The sequence below is a fragment of the Copidosoma floridanum genome, unplaced genomic scaffold (assembly GCF_036245765.1).
Source record: "Copidosoma floridanum isolate Cflo_tuat_1 unplaced genomic scaffold, Cflo_Japanese_pri ptg000019l, whole genome shotgun sequence".
Classification (NCBI taxonomy): Eukaryota; Metazoa; Arthropoda; class Insecta; order Hymenoptera; family Encyrtidae; genus Copidosoma; species Copidosoma floridanum.
In genome coordinates, this window is record NW_028321896.1 from 13649074 (window position 1) to 13668516 (window position 19443).

The following is a 19443-nucleotide window of genomic DNA, read 5'->3' on the forward strand; positions in this document are numbered from 1 at the left end:
CTCTATGAAATTGTCAACATTTACTAATGCGATTGGGATAAACTTGTTTCCAACTTCCACGGGGCTTATACTTGTTTTCTCTTTTATCTCATACGCTACAATATTCTGCTCAGCTGTAGAACTAAATTTTTTTGTAGGCTTAGGCCACCCCGTTGTGTATTTTTTTGTTACTGCCCATCTCAGTAGTCTCTTTATTTTTCGATCAGCCAAATTATTACGACGAAAAATTTTCAATTCCAAAGATATCAAAAATAATAAGACTGTTTGGCAATCACAATATTTTCAACTCATTCACAGGGTAAAGTGGACCCGCTCACATCAGTACTTTTTCCATTCAAGTTCCAAACTAATGATATCCTCGTCGATATAACAGCACTCACAATTTCGGATTAGTAGTGTAGACCTTGATAGCTTGGTGTAGGATTACGTCGTTAAATCTCGATCGAAGCGATATACCACGTCAGTCGGGGAGGGCGCCCGCGAGGAAAGTGAGCCAAGAGAGACGGTGAGCTGGTCCATTCGTACGAGCACACTTTCTGATTCGGGGTGAATTTTTTAATCTTGTAGTTAATTTTATTTGATTACTGTGCATTGAAAAATAATCTTTAGTTATAGTGCAGTACGTCTGACCATGCATGGGGTTCATCTACTGATTATCTTGGTTGTACTGCATTCGCTTCCATAAAATCTCCAAGATTCCTACTGAAACTATTTTGTCGTAAATAATAGCGCTTAGCCAATGTTGATATCATATACGGGCTTTGACGTGATGATATTTTTGTGCTCTTGATCCACAATAGGCGACTCTCAAAGGCAACGATGTAGAGCTGCGAGTCTCTTTTGTGACCCGACACTGTCAGCTTCGTGGTGTAACCAAATCGCGTAAGTGTATGACGCCGTTACACAGAATGCAAAGGAGGATCGGAAATCTCTCTTTTGACACAACACCAAGTGCTTCGTTTCCAAGGCTACATCGATTTGAAACTCGATCATTTTTCGTGCTGCATGACACAGTGACCACTCAGTCTTAGGGGCAACTTTAATTTCCTACCAAGAACCATCAAATTTTCGGGTGAAAAAAAAAAGCAAAACTATAAACAGGAACCACAGTTATAAAATACATTCTCTACCAAGCTCTTTTCCACAAACACCCTCGCTCTTCCAATTTTATTCCTCGCAAGAGGGACCTGCATCCAATGCGATATCCTTCCCCGACGTTGAGCGAATAAAATTATAGGTTCTCCGGACATCAAAATGGATAAAAATCGATATGCTCGCGCGCAAGCGTATAAAAATATCGGATGTACTCGTGAAAGTCCATCGAGGTGTCAAGCTGTAACCGTACCCGTTTATGCTCACCCCCCGGTTCATACCTATTTTCCTTTTCAAGCCATGGGGGTCCCATCATCACCTGCTCTCGACAGCGCTCAACTTTTATTCTTCAATCTACCGCTTCAGCTGCTTTCTACAAACAAAATTGACACTTTTGTCAAGAAAAAAATATCATGTATCCGCTTTTCTTTAAAATATATTTAAAGCTCTCACGTTGATGGGTCGGACCCTTTTTAAGAGCATTTTGGAAAAAACTGGGCATTATAGGCACCAGCTAAAACGTTTGCCCTAGACTTTATGTCAGTCGGTAAGAGCAGCAACACCCAAGGACGAAAGAAAGAGCTGAGGATCAAAGAAAAAAAGAAACATGACAGAGTGATCGATGAACGCGCCAGACGCTCCCTGGAGAGCAGGATACTTATTTTTCCTCTTCGAGTCCTTTTTGTTATCTCGTGGTCCTTGTACTTTCATCATCGCGTGCGGGACTCTTGAAACAAAGAAAGAAGAAAAAAAAAAGGGGGGGGGGGCACGCTCGTCCGCCTCTCACAGGGACAAGCCTCTTCTCTCCTCCGTTTTACCGCCAAGGGGCTTCTTGCTTTTTTAATCCTTGGAGGATCGATGGGCGAGCCAAACTCTTGCTCGTTGGAATTTTTTAATTGTAAGCCACGTTGGCATCAAGGGCACTTGTACCATTACGAAGTGCGCACGAAAATACGGTACACGTGAGTTCAGGAGACCCGACGTTAAAAATATGTTCCGCAGTGTGCTTATGCAAATTTTTACGGCACTTGGGTTTTGGGCACGGCCGCTGAAGAGAAAGAAAGAGGGGGAAAAGAGCGTCGGAGCGGAGGCGTTGAATTTTTTAGCGCGCCGGTGGATTAAATTTTACGAGTTCTGACGAGCTTCCAGAGAATCCACGGAGCGAGTTTCGCTCGACTCATCGGCAAGCATTGCACGTGTCGCCGGCAACTTCGATCCTCCACAAGGTATGTATGTATATATACATGCGATGGCCAATCGATCGGCAAAGTGAGCTGGACGTAAATTTAATCCACGGGGTGAATTGACGTCTACGTGTACATATATATATATATATATATATATATATATATATATATATGTATGTATATATATATACACACCGACTGTGTATAATATCCGGCGTGTCTCGTTTCGAGTCGAGAGTAACTGCAGAAACTTCGTGTGTCGTCCTCCGGCAGGAAAGCCGTTTCGATATTCAACGTCACAGACGCGTCCGAGTTTAATTGGGTCGTTGCTGATGAGGAGCTGTGACACGTCGAAATATGCAGTCGTTCAGTCAAGAGAAATGTGTGCGTGTGTGTGTGTGTATTAAATGAAAAATATCCTCGATAGAGGCTTATCGTCTTCGTGAAGGGAAGTCTTTTCGTTGAAGGGTCGATTTAAAAATTAGCACTGGTTACGTTTCGTTTAATACGTTTTGACGAGCTTACCTACATTGACATACTTACACCCTACTGCTGAAGAAAAAAAAAGGAAATTAAGTGTAATGGCACCTAAAATATACTCTCTTTTTTTGGATGATTAGAAAATTTTTTTTTTACCACACTGTTCCCTTTTTTTTTTATGATATTTTTAATGAGAATAACATCCAAACTTTCCAACACGATACAAAAATCAACAAGAACGTCTATGCAGCCATTTCTTTCTAAATTTGATTCCCCAGTCAGAAGATAACCCCACAAAGGCCAAAATTTTGCTTCCATTCGCAAGCAACACATTTGCAAGTTTAAAAAGAGAGAAAAAAAACAACAACAGAAATAAGAGAAAAACTACAAAGACAATGTTTTTGAACTTTCCTCGGCAGCAAAAACACGCAGCTCTTTAGGCTACCTCTCATGTACCATTTCTTTCGCCCCCGGCCAACTGAATTCGCTTGAAACTTTCTTCGTGTATCTATTTTGAAGTATACTCGGAGTCGTGTTAGGGTTCGCGTGGTGTAGGTACATAGAACAGCCATGGGTACACCTAAGAAGGACTGGACAATGTTTGCCAACCGATACCCTTCGATGGGTGTGACTCGCTTTCGCCACGCAAAGCAGCCTTTGAAGCTCCGGTCGACGCGACCAAGTGCAAGCTCGATTTTCAATCACCAAGTTACGTAAATTGTGTTTAATAAATCATCTTTGGCTCGCACGTGTTTGATATTCTGTGATATGATTTCAAAGTGATTCAAACCTGGTAAAGAAATACAAAACGCCCCACTTTTTTCGACATCAAATCACTTGGATTTACCATAGCAATATACCTATGTCACAAAACGCAGATTGATAGATTGCACAATTATGTGGTACGTGACGATTCTACGTTCGTTTCGTTACGAGCACAAAGCCAGGCCATTTCATTTGCTAATTCACATGTACTGTGTGGATATAACAATAAAGACAAAACTCCGTGTGGCCTGATTTATGTACAGTACAGTTGCAAAGCTCCGGTCGTTCTAGGCTGTTGCGGTTCGTGTATAGCCGTTTGGTTTTATTACGCCAACTGGGCATGTTTTATCCAACGGGATGCATCCCTGAGTCCGTCTATCGAATTAGAGGCACCCCCGAATCTTTTACCATTAGCTGGCTGTCCCACTGGGAGAATCTAAACAGTGCCGAGTCTTGGACAGTAGTATGAAGAAAAAAAAAAAAAAAAAACTTTGGATGTAGTGAAAAAAACTAAAAAGAATTTTGATACAAAAGCGAAACGGTTCGCGTGCCCCGAACAGATTTCCCGGGGCATCCCCAATTTTTTTTCCATCGGCAAACCAAAGGCACGCTCCATGTACCGCCCCGACGCGCGGATCCCCCGAACAAACGGGAGCTCAGCCGAGTCGAGAAATGGAAACAAATCGTTATACCACCCGTACACGTATATATATAAAAGCCAGCTTGGAGAAAACCATGGCGCGTTGAAGCGCTGAAAAACGGCAAGCTGCAAGCGTTTTCCCGTCGCTCGCTCGCAATGGCTTCGACGAGTACAACCATCCCCCTATGGCTGAGAAATTCCTTGCCGCTCCTCTCCCCCATTTTACTGGGGGCGCTTCGCGCATTCGTCCCATCCCCTTACCGTATAGGCCACGGGAGCGCCAGACCACCGAGAGACCACCTTTTGCACCCTCGGCACTTTTTTGGGGGATTAATGACTCGTTGGGTTAATTGCTGACACACGCTACTGTATATTTACACGGTGCACCCATTGTAACACCCGAATCGAGTTTAACGAATTCACGCGATGAAAAGATTTTAGCGCAGCAGTGAATGCACGTATAAAATTATATGTGTGTGTGTGTGTGTGTGTGTGTGTGTGTGTGTACAGTCCTCGCAATCTTGATAAAGTACGACGAAACGCAGGGGGCAGACGTCGTGTCCGCAGCTTGCGTGTATTTTTCCATTTCCTCGCTGCGCTTGGGAGAAAGGGGGATGGAGACAATGCGTCAGTGGGAAATGGCCGAATAAAGGAAATAAGCGACGGTGAGGAAAGACGTCGTCTTTTTTTTCTTTTTTTTTTTTTTTTTCATACGGAGAACAAAAATAGAGACAGGCTTTTTTTTGCAAAACAGATCGAGTCTTTCAAAGGAACGGCGTGACCAAAGAGGGAGGGGATAGTTGGTAGTGGACAAATTCTGATACTCTGTCGAAGCTTTAAAAAAAACGGAGCATCACGTGGGGCAGAAAGGGAAGCTTTTTTTTACAAATATTGTTTAAATTTATTAAAGTTGCTTCGTTTGAAGCCAAAACTTTCAATCCTATGAGTGACCATTGAAAAAAAAAAAATTTGTTTTCCACCTCTTGGCTCACACGAATGTGATGTTTTTCACATCGACCGTTCCCTCTTTTATTCAGATCTGTTTGTGTTTGCTCAAACGGCGGTTCCAGATTGGCCTCTCAGCTTCTCCGAGCCCGACAAATGAGCTTCTCATAACAAGTGTCGACAGCAAAGACGCCTACATCGAGCATAAAAGTGCGTTATTATGATATTTAGATTAAACGCTGTAGGTTTGGCAAAGGCTGCTTTACCCCTTGGCAGCAAAGCCAATTCGTTTTTAATTGCGTCGAGCTAGCGACCGAGAAACGAGTTCCTCGAACGTAAGTGCACGGTATGCATATAGAAGTAATATTCTACCCTTAACGAGGTAGATCTTTTCATTAGAGATGTGGAAAAATATACTGAGTCAAAAATTTGTATGAAAGGTTGACACACTGGGATCATAAAACGAAAAAATTTCCTCAACTAGGAAACGTTTTAATGGCAGCCTTGTCACGTGGAAGGAAAATTCGGCTCATTTATCATCGAGCCGCAAGCAAAGCGGATTATTTCAAGCCAAGTTTCGCTCTGTTATAGGGTGGCAGAGTGTATACCGGGGAGTACACAATAATCCCTTGCCTCCGAACTATGCTTTGCGGTCGGTAGCTCAAAATACCCTGATGGTGTACACGATAGAACGAATTTTCGTTTCTTGCGCGTAGGTGTACAAAAAAAGTTCAAGTAGCAAAAAAAGAGAAATAATGCAATCTCCCAAGTCGCTAGTGTACGTGCAATTATTCACGTTCGCAGGTCCTGTCCAACCGTGAATTTGTTCCTGTTACCTTGAGCGCACGCATTTCGCGATTATCAGTCCTACAGAGCCGAGTAAATAATTGCCCCACGCTCGAGCCGCGTTAGCTTGATTCATGTAATTGGTATACTTATTCGCCTCCCCCCATCCCTCTCTGAAGTCATATGCATGTATACACGTCTTCCAGAGAGAGGGAGAGAGACGTCCCGTAATTTGTATGCATAAGTAATCGCGCTCACGCGCGTCTATAGGGTATAAACATACATTCGCCTGATCGTTGTGTATGACTGGCTTATACCCCGCACGCGATATAATACATATATATATATGTACCTAACCGTGAAATGAATGGGGGGTAGTCGCGTAATTCGATTAGGAGTGAGCTTGGTAATTGTTGACATGGAAACACAAAATGAGGCTGGATACGTATGTGTATACGCGTGTGTGCGTGTTTGCGGGCGTACAAGTAAGGACAGGAGAAGGAAGAGGGTGCCTCGAGTTGGAAAGTCTGGGGGGCGTGTACACGTATATTATATGGTGTGTACCTTTAAACATCGCGTGTTCGTCAAGGAAAGCTTTTGCGGGTGTTTGTATTTTTTTATATTTTTCTGCTTTTCTCGCGGGGAACGAAAATAATGTGTTTATATATTTACTGCATAAGTATATTGTCTGTTTTTGATGAGAATCGATTTTTCTTTTCTCTGCGTCGCGAGCACCACAAATTGAGATTCATCACTTGGGAGTGGCCCGTACGATGTACATATAAATATTATCTAAAATTCACTAGATTGTCAGTACTTTGTCAAAAAGACAAAAAGCTCGACCAAACGAATAGTACAATGTGCCCAAGAGAAGATTCGCATTACTACTTATATGAAAATACTCGCGAGTACGATCGATGACAGACTGGAATAACACCGGCGAAGGAACGAGCAAACCCACCGAGTGGGCGTATTTTCATGGTAAAAATCGACCAAAGGCTCGCCAACACTCGAACCTTTTGTATTATACCGACGAACAAACATTTGTCACTTCCGAGCCATTGACGCTTCAAGCGAGCCAAAGCAGTTAATAGAGTGCGTCCATGGGGGGTGGGGGGGGCGCTAGAGTTACCTCTAATGAAACCAGTTCTGCCTCGCAAAAAAAAAAAAACAAAAAAAAAAAGAGGGGGAAGTGCAAAAAGCACGCTTGGCAGTGACAGGTAAATCGCGACGGGGCAGACAATGGAGGCGAGGGAGATTGAAAATCCGCGTGGAGTATTTTTCTCGCGCTTCCGATCCCATCGGGGAGAGGCTTTAACGTCCGAGCGGAGCTTGGCTAACGCGTTAAAGTTGTTTTACACTCGCGTGGACGTGCCGATTAAACGGAAATTAGTTTCAGCTGCGCTTGCAGGCTCGACGAGTGCGTTACTATTTGGACCCCGATCCGCTTAGACGAAACTGGCTACTGTTGCGTTTCAAGCGACATGAAAATCTTAAACTTTGGTTATTTATGAACATGTCATCAAACACGGAATGGTAACAATAGAAGAAAAAAAATGCGTTTAGGTGAGTGACCTACGGGATATTGTGTGAGAGGCCCTGTTATTCGATTTTACAAAGATATCCGAGGTAGTAAATAAGCCAGGATTCGTCCTAACAATGTCCTTTGGAATGTCATATAATAAACATAAAATGTGTGATTTAACGAGGAAAATCGTGCTTTTGCGTGTACGACACATATATATATTTATGGTTTCGGTCATTCGTGTGCTTCCAGCCAAATTGGACGGCGTCAAGACTTACATGAGGATGAGGAGGGTGCCGAATCATTTGCAGGTCAAGGTCATCAAGTGGTTCGATTACCTCTGGCTGACGCAAAAGTGCTCGGACGAGGAGAAGGCTGTTAGCTGCTTGCCAGGTATGACTTTTCTCGGGCCTTTTTTTTTTTTTTTTTTTTTTTTTTTTTTATACACAGTGATGAAATCAGTGGTAACGCGAGTTATTCTTGAAACTTCTTTTTTTTTTCCTGGTTTAAATTGGCAGTGCATTTAGAGCATGTGACATGTATGTACCTACACTAAAAAATGACTGTTTACATGATTGTTTAATGTTGACAACGACAATGTGTATTTAATAACTGATACGCACAGTATAAAGTACACATAAATGCGCATGCAACATACCGAAGAGCTGTACTAATTTCACGTATATAACTACCTCTCTGCTTTTGATTTAAAATATTTCAACCTTTTTATTGTACTTTAGTTTGAAAAGACCCTTGTTTGGGCTGACCCGATGATTTATCCTTTACAATCCATGTATATCCTTAAAACGCAAATTACACATCGCTAATTTTTAATTAAATTGCACAATCCACCGCACGGATGGTACTTACGGCGGAAGTGCTCAACTGTAGTTTTTGAATTAAATTGGGGTGTCCGACTCCGTCGCTTTGGACCTTTGACACTCGATGCTCTGAAAAAACATGTATATTACGTACTGTATAATTCTCGCTTTGCGCAGAGGACTCTAGGCAGGGATTTAGACAGTCTATGCGATTTATTCGCCATTTGGCTAATTTATGCAAATTAATTTATACGTGCTCTCAAACGGCGCTTTGAACTCGCATTGAAAATTTGCCCTTTTTTTTGCATTATCATAATTTATTTATTATCAAGAATAATTTTTGAATCTGTACATCGACATGAATTTTAAAATTTCACACAATGATGAAACAACTGAAAAACTTTGAAATAAACTCGATAAATAGGGGTAAACGGTACAGTTGTTGACCCCCTGATAGTGATTGACCGCCACATGCATTTTGAAATGGAGCCTTTATATATAGATATACAAATTATACAGGGGTCAATCACTACCTTAAGGTGTCAATAACTGTACCGTTTACCCCTATTTACTTTTTATAAAATACAACAAATCGTAAAATTATACATTCAAAAGTGTTTCTGCAAGATTAAAATACTGTACAATATTATTCAAAACACCAATATTGTTCACAGTTAATACCAACAATCATAACAATTTTTCGTCCGAAATTCCAACCCGAGTATTAAACAAACAAAGCTGCATTGACAGAGCCACTCACTGGCTGTTCCTGAATGAAAAAAAAAAAAAAAAAAAAAGTTATTCCATCACTCAAATTAATAGAAGCGAACAGTGTAATACACATTAACGCACACGGAGCTCAGACGCGGGCTGCGGCGCTAGCTATAATATACCCTCTGTATATAAATTGCACGAGTTTCCTCGCGAGGGATATCGCTCACGAGCCCGTAAACCGCAACGAAATATGATCAATTACGAGTACACGACCGTGTTCACGTATATATATAAACATGTAGACGCGCGTGCGAGCAGTGGCGTCGTAATTTCGACGGATCATCGTCCCCCTTGATGTGCTCACTGCCATATACATATACGTATACATATGCCATTACTGGTGCTCGTAAAAGAGACCGACGTAGCCTCGTAATTGCGAAATTTTTGAGATGCAGCCGGCTCGTAGCCGAGCTTGAGGCCATTAAGGGAGCCACGAGGAGCAGCCGCGTCGGTCTTAAAATTGAAAATTTTCCTGTCAAATGAACGAAATTCTTTTAATTTTACGGTATAGAGCAGGGGGTTAGATGTGCTTGTTATTTTTTGTCACAAAATTATCATTGCTTACGATGTAAAGTCAATCTATCGTGTCTTTTGTTTTTATATTTTTGATATAGTTAAATCAATTTCGTAGCAGCGATGCTTCTTTGGCAAAATTTTACAAAAATTAATCTTCCCACGCGGCGCATAAAACATATTTAAAAGGTACACCCAACAGTTTATTTCATTGGCAATTTAAGATATGAATTGAGGAACCAACTTACAAGTTAAAGGTAAAAACCTAAAGAGCAATCTCGCTAGTGCCCAAGCTGTTGTCAAGAGTAACGAAGCGTAAAAAAGCATGACCAAGTGTCAGCTAACTGAAATTCAATTGTTTGTCCGAGGCCTGTCCAACAAAATCAGATTTACGCAGCCAAGGAAAGCTTTTCTTTTTCTCCATGTTCCATTGAAAAAGTACATCGACTTGCAGTGGAGCAATAAGAGCAACCTTTTTTAAATCAATCCAATGCTATTTTTCTTCCTGGAAATAAAGAGTTACTGTATCGCTTCTTTGTATCCTTCCGCGCGACTCTATGATTCGATTCGCCTGCGTGTATATATATGACATATGCAGAGCAAATCATTCGTGAGCCTCGACTCGGCGCCGCCGAAAAGATTTTTCGCGAACAATACGCTTCACCTTCCTCTCTCTCCCGATTTTATTTTTCTCCGCCACCAACACCTATATATACATATATATATATATACGTTCTCTCCTCAATCTTTTTCCCTATTCCTTTGAGAGTCTCCTCAGACTTGCACTCTTGCCTTTTTTTTTTCAAACACGCGGCAGATTCTCTATTTCCTCGCATTTATACTCAAGGAGTATCTTTCGGTCCTTCGCGATACCCATCGATTCATCGACGCGAAAACGGCAACAAGAATAAGTCTAGAATAAGTCTGACTCTGTTTTTTTTTTTTTTTTTTTTTTTTGTTATTCAGCTCGATCCACTGATTTTTTCGTTTACTGTCGGTGGGTACTGATGAACAAGTAGCTCCAAGCTGAAGAGAAAATAACTCGCGCTCGATACTCATCTGCGCGCGCAATTGTAAAACCTCGAGAGGTACGTCCGAGGGATGCGGGGAAAAATTAATCATATACTTACTTGCAGTTTGCGATTATCGAAATGTTTTATTTCATGGCTAAAGTATTCGAGTGGTTTTTAATTCCACATGTCCATTGAAAAGGTGTGGGTTATTGAGCCATGTGTATAGGTATACTCCAAGGAGTATTTTACAATCCAACGAACTGAAACAACGTCAAGAATGCAATGCATATTTTTGGTGAATTTCTTATTGATTAATAAAGTCTGAAAAAAATATATGTATTTTGCGTTACCGTTGCCACAACTGTTGTTTACCGTTACAAAAAACGTGCGAATGCTTGTAATTTAATTTTTGTAAATCTTAGTCAAACACGAGGATTCATTGATCATCCAGGAATCAAATTATTTTTATTTTTTTTAATTTTTTTATTTAATAAAAGTAAGCGAAATTAACCAGATTTAAACTTGATGTTATTGAAAATGTTTTGCCAATCACTTTTTGTTGTACAAAAATTATCATGAATAAGTTATGGTAAATTGCACTCGCAAAAAACAAAAAAAAAAAGAACGAGCGATCTAACGTGTTTCGAAAGAAAGGAAAAAAATCATATAGGAGGAGAAAGCTGGGAACGGAGAGCAGTTCCGAGCGTACATGGCCAAGACGACTTTTGATCCCCTTTTTATTTTTCCAGACAAGCTGAAGGCGGAAATAGCGATAAACGTGCACCTCGACACACTCAAGAGGGTCGAGATTTTTCAAAACACGGAGGCCGGCTTTCTCTGCGAGCTCGTGCTGAGGCTGCGCCCGGTACTCTTCTCACCTGGGGACTACATATGCCGGAAAGGTATGAAACACCCACGCGCTGCCGCGAACTTTCGCTCCTTTGTCCGACCACCACTGCAGTCGCGCGCTCGAGTCTACGTGAGCGCGAAAACGTTGGATTATATGTCGAGCGACACTTTGTCACGCTCTTTTTTCTTTTTTTTTCCCCCTCCTCTGGTACCGTTTTCTTTTACAGATGGCCAACTTCCGGTTTCTTTCTTATTTCCGAAAATACGTTGACCCTCTCGTTTGACAAATGTTTGCAGAATTCGCTTTCAAGTTGTGCTGTTATGAGTACTTTCCTTTGTAAATACGCGTTTAAAGTTTCTTACCAAACATTCCTATATTTTTAAGCTCTTGGATCAATTATTACATTGTGTATTGTTTAATAAAATATTAATTTTAAATCCAATGAAAGTCTGTGGTCATTTTTTTTAACTGCTTATACATTCCAAAAACTACAGCCTTTCAAAACATCTTAAAATGCTATATTTGAGAATTTTAATGACAATAAGTCATTATCTGCTGGTGTCACAAGAGGGAAACGTTTCATGAAAAAAATAGACAAATTGATACGATATCTCTGTCATGTCTGCGTATGGACGTTCATTTTTCTCAACACTACTTATCGGCCACTTTTTTTATCCATTGACAATTTACGTTTAATAAAAATAAACTAGTATATAATCATGTCACTTCTCGAAGCTCGTGCATGGCAAATTTATCTCACAAAACATGGATATGCTGTTTATCTTATCTACTTTGTATCTATGAATATAATAATTTAATAGGTACCTTTTTAAAAAAAATAACTAACAGTGAAACGTAATTTTCAGAAATTTGGAAGAAAATAATAAAAAATCCAATGTTCAATTCACAAGTTTATTATCTTAAATGGAAAATACATGATTGTAATACCACACAAAAATGACCTTAAGTATGGTTACAAAAATTCATGAGTATCAATGATAAATCATTGAAATGATGATTTGAATATTTTATACAGTAGCAAGGGGTTGGACGAAGCCAAAGGTTTCAAACAATCATTTATTAAAATGTATTTAAGATTTCCTTTAACAAATTCCAGAGCTTTTGAAAAGACAACATCTTTTTTGTATTCATCCGCGGTCTCCATGACAAATGCAATATTACCCAATGTAATGTTATTCTGTAAATAGTCTAAAAATTTTGGGCACTTAATCAAATCAGCCAAGTTTAATTTAACAAAGTCCCTCGCCTCCTTACGTAATTCCTTCAGCTCATAATTGTCAACAAGCCTTAAAGTCGATATTATACTTTTCCCATTGATATTCGACTCTAAATAACTTGCACAGGCATTTTGTAACTCGGGTATTTCCAAAAAGTGCGCCAATCTGAATAAATCATGGGCAACTATGGCTACGTGGCACGTGTCGCTGTACATATATTTCACCAATTCCCTCACAGCAATCGAATCCCATTCTAGAAGAGTTATCTCGCTAGAACTTTTTTCCGACATGTCAATGTTTAACATAGTTTTAATAACCTCACTACGGGCACTGATGATACATTTATGCACATCAAAGACCTCATCTTGGGCAATAATTTTACAATCCGAATAATCTCCATTTAAATGCATGCGTTTGATGTCTTTTACAAGCATGCCCGTGGCTTCCATTTTAAAAGATAACTGAATAATAGCATTGAATTCTGATCGCTTGAATTGAACATTGCTGTCAATATCATAAATAACATCGGTGTTCGAAGTAAAGGTATGACTGTTATTATTTTTAAGTAAAAACTCATGATTGTCTCTTGATTTAAGATTTAAATCTAACCACAGTTGTATCTCGGAAATCAAAGATTTTTTTTTCGTTATAAGTAAAAATTTTACGCTAAATGCGTACGGCATGGATTCAAAGCCAGCACGGACGGAGCTGATCATTGTTAACGAACATTTCCCGATATTATTGATTGTTATATCTTCCGATGAATTCCACTTGGTACCTAATAGAGTCCCAGAGCCTATATCTAACGTTTTTCTAAAGTTGCAAGTAAACTCAAACCTTTCGGTAATTGTTAAAGACATTATAATAGACTAACAGCTCAATTTTTTTGAAAACACCGTTGTTGGAACAGAACTGAAAAATTAAATATTATAAGATGGAACTTTTCTCTAATATAATCGAATAAAAATGATCTTTAAGTCTTCTTACGTGTTGAGGAAATTTGATTAAACAAATAATTTTCACTATAAGTTGGCACATACAAATCCTACGAGGTCTCACTGTACTCATACAATAATAAGAACAAACGACTTGTTCAGATGCTTCAAACACTGAAACTACACGAAAACTAACTTGACAATGTAGGCTTGGCTCTATTTTGGACAATTAGTGGTAATCGATATACATAGCTCTGTAAAATCATTAACACCATCTTTTAGAAAATAAGATAAGATAACGCAGCAATCAGCAGTGTTAAAGTGAAAGCATTACAAATACCGCTATCGTTTGTTGTACACGTCTACCCCAAATAGCACCGGGCTCTCATATCCTCAGAACCTACCACAATCACAGAACTTATAAAATAATTACTTGCAACAATAATTTCATGTAAAATTAACATGGTCTTTCCGGATTTGATTTAAGCCTTAGGTATCCACATGATTGGATATCAAATTTTGTCATGAAGACAGCAGAAAACTAATTATCATTATATTTTTAAATAAAAATATTAGACAGAAAGTGGAATAATACTCCTTACTTTTTAAATATAATATTGGATCATAAGCATACAGGTCAACCCAGAATAATACTGGAATCTAAGCATTCGAATTTTTTTGGTTTAGCGATTTCAGGACAGTATACGTATGAAATTGATAACTTATAAGGTGTCAAATAACATGATGTATTGTATGAATGCTATAGTTTTTGTTTAAAAATCCTTAAAAATGTATTCTTATTATTTTTATCTATTTGTCCTTATTCACACAGGTTAATGTACAATTTCAACTCCTCCTGACAGTAACAATACTAGTTTAATGTAGGAGATAAAAAAACAATATTAATATAGCAGAAATAGGAGAACAATTTTTTATTATTTTTATTCCGTACTCCACCATACCGGTTATTTGCTGAAAAATGCATTATATGAATACTAAAACTTTTTCTTAACACGAGGAAACTTTTTCATCATCGACTTACCTAAAAGTTACAATCAATACTTATGCAATAATCCACTATTACATTGAAATATTTATTTGTGTACATCCATGAATAATAGCGACCTGAGAAACTTCGAGAAGTTCAACGAAATTTAGTTCAGCGTAGTACTACTTAACTCTCTACCGTCTAGAAATACATATGTTATGTACATTAATTATTATACATTAATGCATATCCTTACCGGCGTAAACTTATCATTGCATAGTCATCAAAATCTCCAATTTTCTCTAAGTACTACAGATACCTTGATGATAAAAAAATTTAATTGAAATATTCCTAGCCTTGCCATGTTTGTTAACCTCTTGTTTTATTTTTTCTGTCCTTTTACAAGATCAAAGAATACGATCACTTAAAAAAATTTTGTTTACAAGAAGAGTAGGAAACGACTAATAAATTTTTCATAAATATATTAACTAAACAATTCGGTATTGAATATAAAAACAACGTACCAGCTGATTGCCGTAACATTTTACACGATGTATCTTTGATAAAAATACCTAAATAGTTTATTTCTTAACAGCTGAAGTATTTAATACCAAATTATACAGATGTACCCAATATTTAATCACCTATGGGTGTGTAGGGTATGCGTAAACGGATAAAAAAGTTTAAAATTATCAACATATACTAAAAAAACAAGGCACACAGTTGAAAAATACTCAAGTTTACTGTTCATACATGATAACACTTAATCATGTAAATTGAGTTTACACTTTGAGCCATTACTCGCCCTGGCATCGTTTCGTCCACCCCTTCTCCCTCTCTCGTTAATTACACCCGAGCAAATCGATATGCACCCAACTAATAACGAGGTAGCGATATCGAAACTTGTGATCATTCCCATCCTTCTCCCTACTTCGGCGAATCAAGCCGATATTAACTTGTGCAAGCATAGTCGGATACATACATGAGGAAATCCACAAAAAATGCCCCGTTTTTGTCCCCCGTTTCAATAAAAATAAGTTTTGAGGCACACCTTTGAGATAGGGCTCGTTTTACTCATAATAACAGATACTAAGAAAAAAAAATTTGTAACAAGGTTTTCAGTGAGGGTGACATCCTTTTTCCGCGATTTATATATTAAAATTAGTACCGTACATATCATCCATATAGATGATTTTATTAAAATGGGGGACAAAAACGGGTTATTCATCAAATAATAAAACCAATGGCTATTACTGTTGTATATAATTTTTTATTACATTCCCTGACGACGTTTTAGTCGACTATGTGCCCTCGTTGGGTACTGACGTTGTTTGAATTTTCGAACAAAATAATCTACTACCCAAAGAGGAGAGAAACGTCGTCAGGGGATATAATAAAAAATTATATACAACAGTAATAGCCATTGGTTTTATTATTTAATGAATTTCGTCTTGCTCGCTGTTGTTGGAGTCATAAACATCATAAAAACGGGTTATTATTTATAGATTTCCTCATACATGTATACAACTGCTCAATTACTAAGTAAGTCGATTTTTGGGGAATACAATCCCATAAAGATTGTAATAAATATGGTATAAGCTATATAATTGCATTATTTTTGCAGGTGAGGTCGGCAAGGAGATGTACATAGTGAATCGTGGTAGACTACAGGTGGTGGCGGACAACGGGAAAACGGTGCTGGCCACCTTAAAGGCCGGCTCGTACTTCGGCGAGATCAGCATTCTCAATATGGGGACCGCAGGTAAAGAGTGCGGTAAATATTCCAAGCGAACCAGAGCTCCATTTAAGAGAAAGAAAGAGCGAGAGAGAGAGAGAAAAAAAGAGAGATAGTCGAAAGCTGGCGTATCCCCCTCTCGTGTACTGTCTGTGCCAATACCCAGACAGACAATTACTGTTGCGTAAATATGATGTGAGCCCCCGTAATTCCGGTATGAGCTGACCACCTCGCACCTATATCTATCTTTATCTGTTAACTTTTATTTTTACTTACTCTCTTTTGTACTTAATCGGCTGTCTATACTTTATTGTTATCGAAATACCCCAAATTATGTTGTAATCCATTGTTACATTATATAGATGTCGATCTTTGCTTATATTTTCTTTCATATGTTTGTTATTTTATTAACTTTATCTAGCTTTTACGAGCTTTATTTTTAATTTTATATAAATTGTAATTGGTATGATGAAAAATTTATTCATTTTTGCCTGTTTCAATAGTCAAGTTTACATTTACATGCATCACTGCATCTATTTTGATGCAAATATATGTTTGTGATATGATCAATATACGACTTTTATTATTTTAATTACTTTGTTAGTCTTTCTTTCGGATGCTTATCATATAAAAATTTGAGTAATGCGTTTTCGTAGTGCAGTACTCATTTTCTTTTGTTTTGTAATTGTGACCTATAAAGCAAAAATTCTGTAATCTTTCAATTTTTCACTGACATCCCTCTGTTGTATCTGCTTTATAGAATTTACGAAAAATACATTTTTATACTCTTTTATAAATTTTCATATATGCACCGAATGATATAAAAGAATCACTAAATCGTATCTCAGTAACCCCTTTTTGCATGAAATTAAATTACTCATAAAATTCTTATATAATTGAAGCTTACATTAACCACAAAGTATTTATAGAAACCAAATTTTAATACATAAATTTATTGCATGAGATACTAAATTTATTCTAGTAACATTTTCTGCTTTTTAATATATTGATATGAAAAATAAAATTGTATACAAATAGAAATAATATCTTCCAATCATCGAATACAACTGCGTTTAAGAGATGGTCAATCTTTATTGAAGGCATTCGAAAGAAACCAAAGTAAGCACGCGTTGAGCTCAGTTTTATAAATAATATTTTTAATTTTTGTCTCTTCATTTGAATTAAAGAACAAGTACAAAGCATTAGTAAAACTGAAATATTGTTGTATTCAATTAGCGGTTTTATTAGATTTTTAATTTATTGGAATCATTCGGTAAATCGATTGTTTTGGCCAAATAAAACATTCAATTCACGAATTTTAAAACTTCTACATAAATTATATGAGTTCATGCATTGAACGAATATGAATATTGAACTTATTTATTTATACCACGTAAAATTAATATTTGCATTCAGCGTCTATAGATGCAATATTCATCACTTTGAATTTGCTTTTGTATAATTTGATTACTGTCCTTTAATCAAAGGATATTAATTAAAGGATCAGTTTATAAAATACAGATAAAAAAAGCAATACATTGATATTTGATTACATTTTACGGTTGATTTTTGTTATTTGAATAAAAAATTTATTATTTATATTAAATTATGTGCAACTTCAAAACAACGTAAGCTCAGCGCGCGTCTGGGACTCGCTCTACTCAACAATTTATCTTTCACTACTTGAAATTTTTAATCATCAACCTTAGTGTCTTCAAATTTTACTTTATTAAAATTTGTCATATAACTCTACGTTGATTTAACGTTTAATTTCTTTTGATACGTACTTTTACTAATGTTATACTTGAAGTTTTTAGTTTCCACCTTTGTTATTTTAAAAATAGTTTGTAAAAACAGCTTCATATTTTCGCAGCTCAAACCTAAGCCACTCTAGCTCCCAAAGTACATTATTATTCAACACTTTTTTTTTTTACAAAACACATTCGTATCGTTAAGAAAGTGTACAAACTTATTAATTTAGTACAAGTTGAAACTTTGTTCTATATGGATGATAGATGCAAATTTCTTTGAATATACAAAAATCTTTCAAATCGTATTTCGTAAATTCAGTAAAATTAATAGTATTACCAAATTTAAAAAAAATTAACTAAAATTATATTATCAAACAAGGTTTTTGTAAAAAGTTCGAGCCAATGCATAGTATTTAATCTTTCATCCATAAACTTTAAACAAACTTTCAATTCCATTTTAAGAAAGTTTATCATCGCAAAGTTAAATCCATTAGACAATCAACTCTATGAGATATAGATCTTAATCTCGCATCCGTTATCCCGTAATACATTAACACGCAACTTTGATTAAAAATTAGATTACATCATCATACTCACTACCAACGTTTTCTTTGAATTAATTGATTTGTTGTAAAAGAAAATCCACTCATTTCCTAAAAGTCCACGGAGAAAAAAAAAAAAAAAGCATCGACTCGTAATTTAGTGCAAAACTTTCTTAAGATCAGCTTCCCCTCCTCCACTGCCCCATCTCTAAGCAAAACTTTCTCGGCACCCAGAGCCACGGTAAATTTTCCTTTCTACAGCCCCAACATGTACAACGAACAGACAGCAAACCCTTCGATCGACTCTCTATATGTACTGTACACCCAAACTAATCTCTCTCCTTCGCATCCCCGTACAAGTATACTTTTTTCTTTCCCCTGCCCCACTTGTGTTCAACCCATTACTCGACCTATACGTCCATGAAATATAAATACTTGTACGTAATTAATAAATTATGGATTACGTATTCATACAATACATTGAGTTTTATTGCATTTACATACATATTCAAAAATACACTATAATTCCTTTCACACACACGAGAAAAAAAACACAAGGACAATGGGTAGTAGCTCCTCGTCCTACTGCACGTAAATCGTAGAGTCGGCTAGTATTTAATTTTTACGTGATTCCCAACTAAGGAATGAAGTAGTGTTATTCCCGTCACGTTCTGCTGCAGCTACCTCTCTCGTCCAGTTCAGCTTACTCTACGACTTTCCCTGCTTTACTTTTATTTTACTATTTTTTTTTTCTCGTCTGCAAACGTAAGTTTAGTTACGTAATGACCCTTGAATTGCACAGCCATGTAAGGTATTTTTCACCACCTCTCCGAAACCTTGCCTCTACATGTAGATAATTAAAT

The 19443-nt window shown here is 37.4% G+C and overlaps 2 protein-coding genes across 2 annotated transcripts in view; one reads left to right on the forward strand and one right to left on the reverse strand.

Annotated features, from left to right (window-relative positions):
- The window catches only part of LOC106642513 (uncharacterized), a 110813-nt gene that overhangs the window by 75787 nt on the left and 15583 nt on the right, over positions 1-19443 (forward strand). The window contains exons 8-10 of the mRNA XM_089592739.1: positions 7673-7813; positions 11291-11443; positions 16177-16326. Of these exons, the coding sequence (XP_089448865.1) occupies positions 7673-7813; positions 11291-11443; positions 16177-16326 (444 nt within the window). The remainder of the gene's footprint in view (positions 1-7672; positions 7814-11290; positions 11444-16176; positions 16327-19443) is intronic.
- LOC149374547 (uncharacterized) lies at positions 12290-13723 on the reverse strand. Its single transcript, XM_089593203.1, has 2 exons — positions 13617-13723; positions 12290-13541 (listed from the first exon to the last, which is right to left on the reverse strand). Exon 2 carries the CDS (start codon positions 13487-13489, stop codon positions 12395-12397), a length of 1095 nt encoding a protein of 364 aa, XP_089449329.1. The 5' UTR covers positions 13490-13541; positions 13617-13723; the 3' UTR covers positions 12290-12394.

Bases quoted from the DNA above. Each gene is read 5' to 3' on its own strand.
- LOC149374547 (XM_089593203.1), bottom strand. From the start codon at position 13,489: ATGTCTTTAACAATTACCGAAAGGTTTGAGTTTACTTGCAACTTTAGA.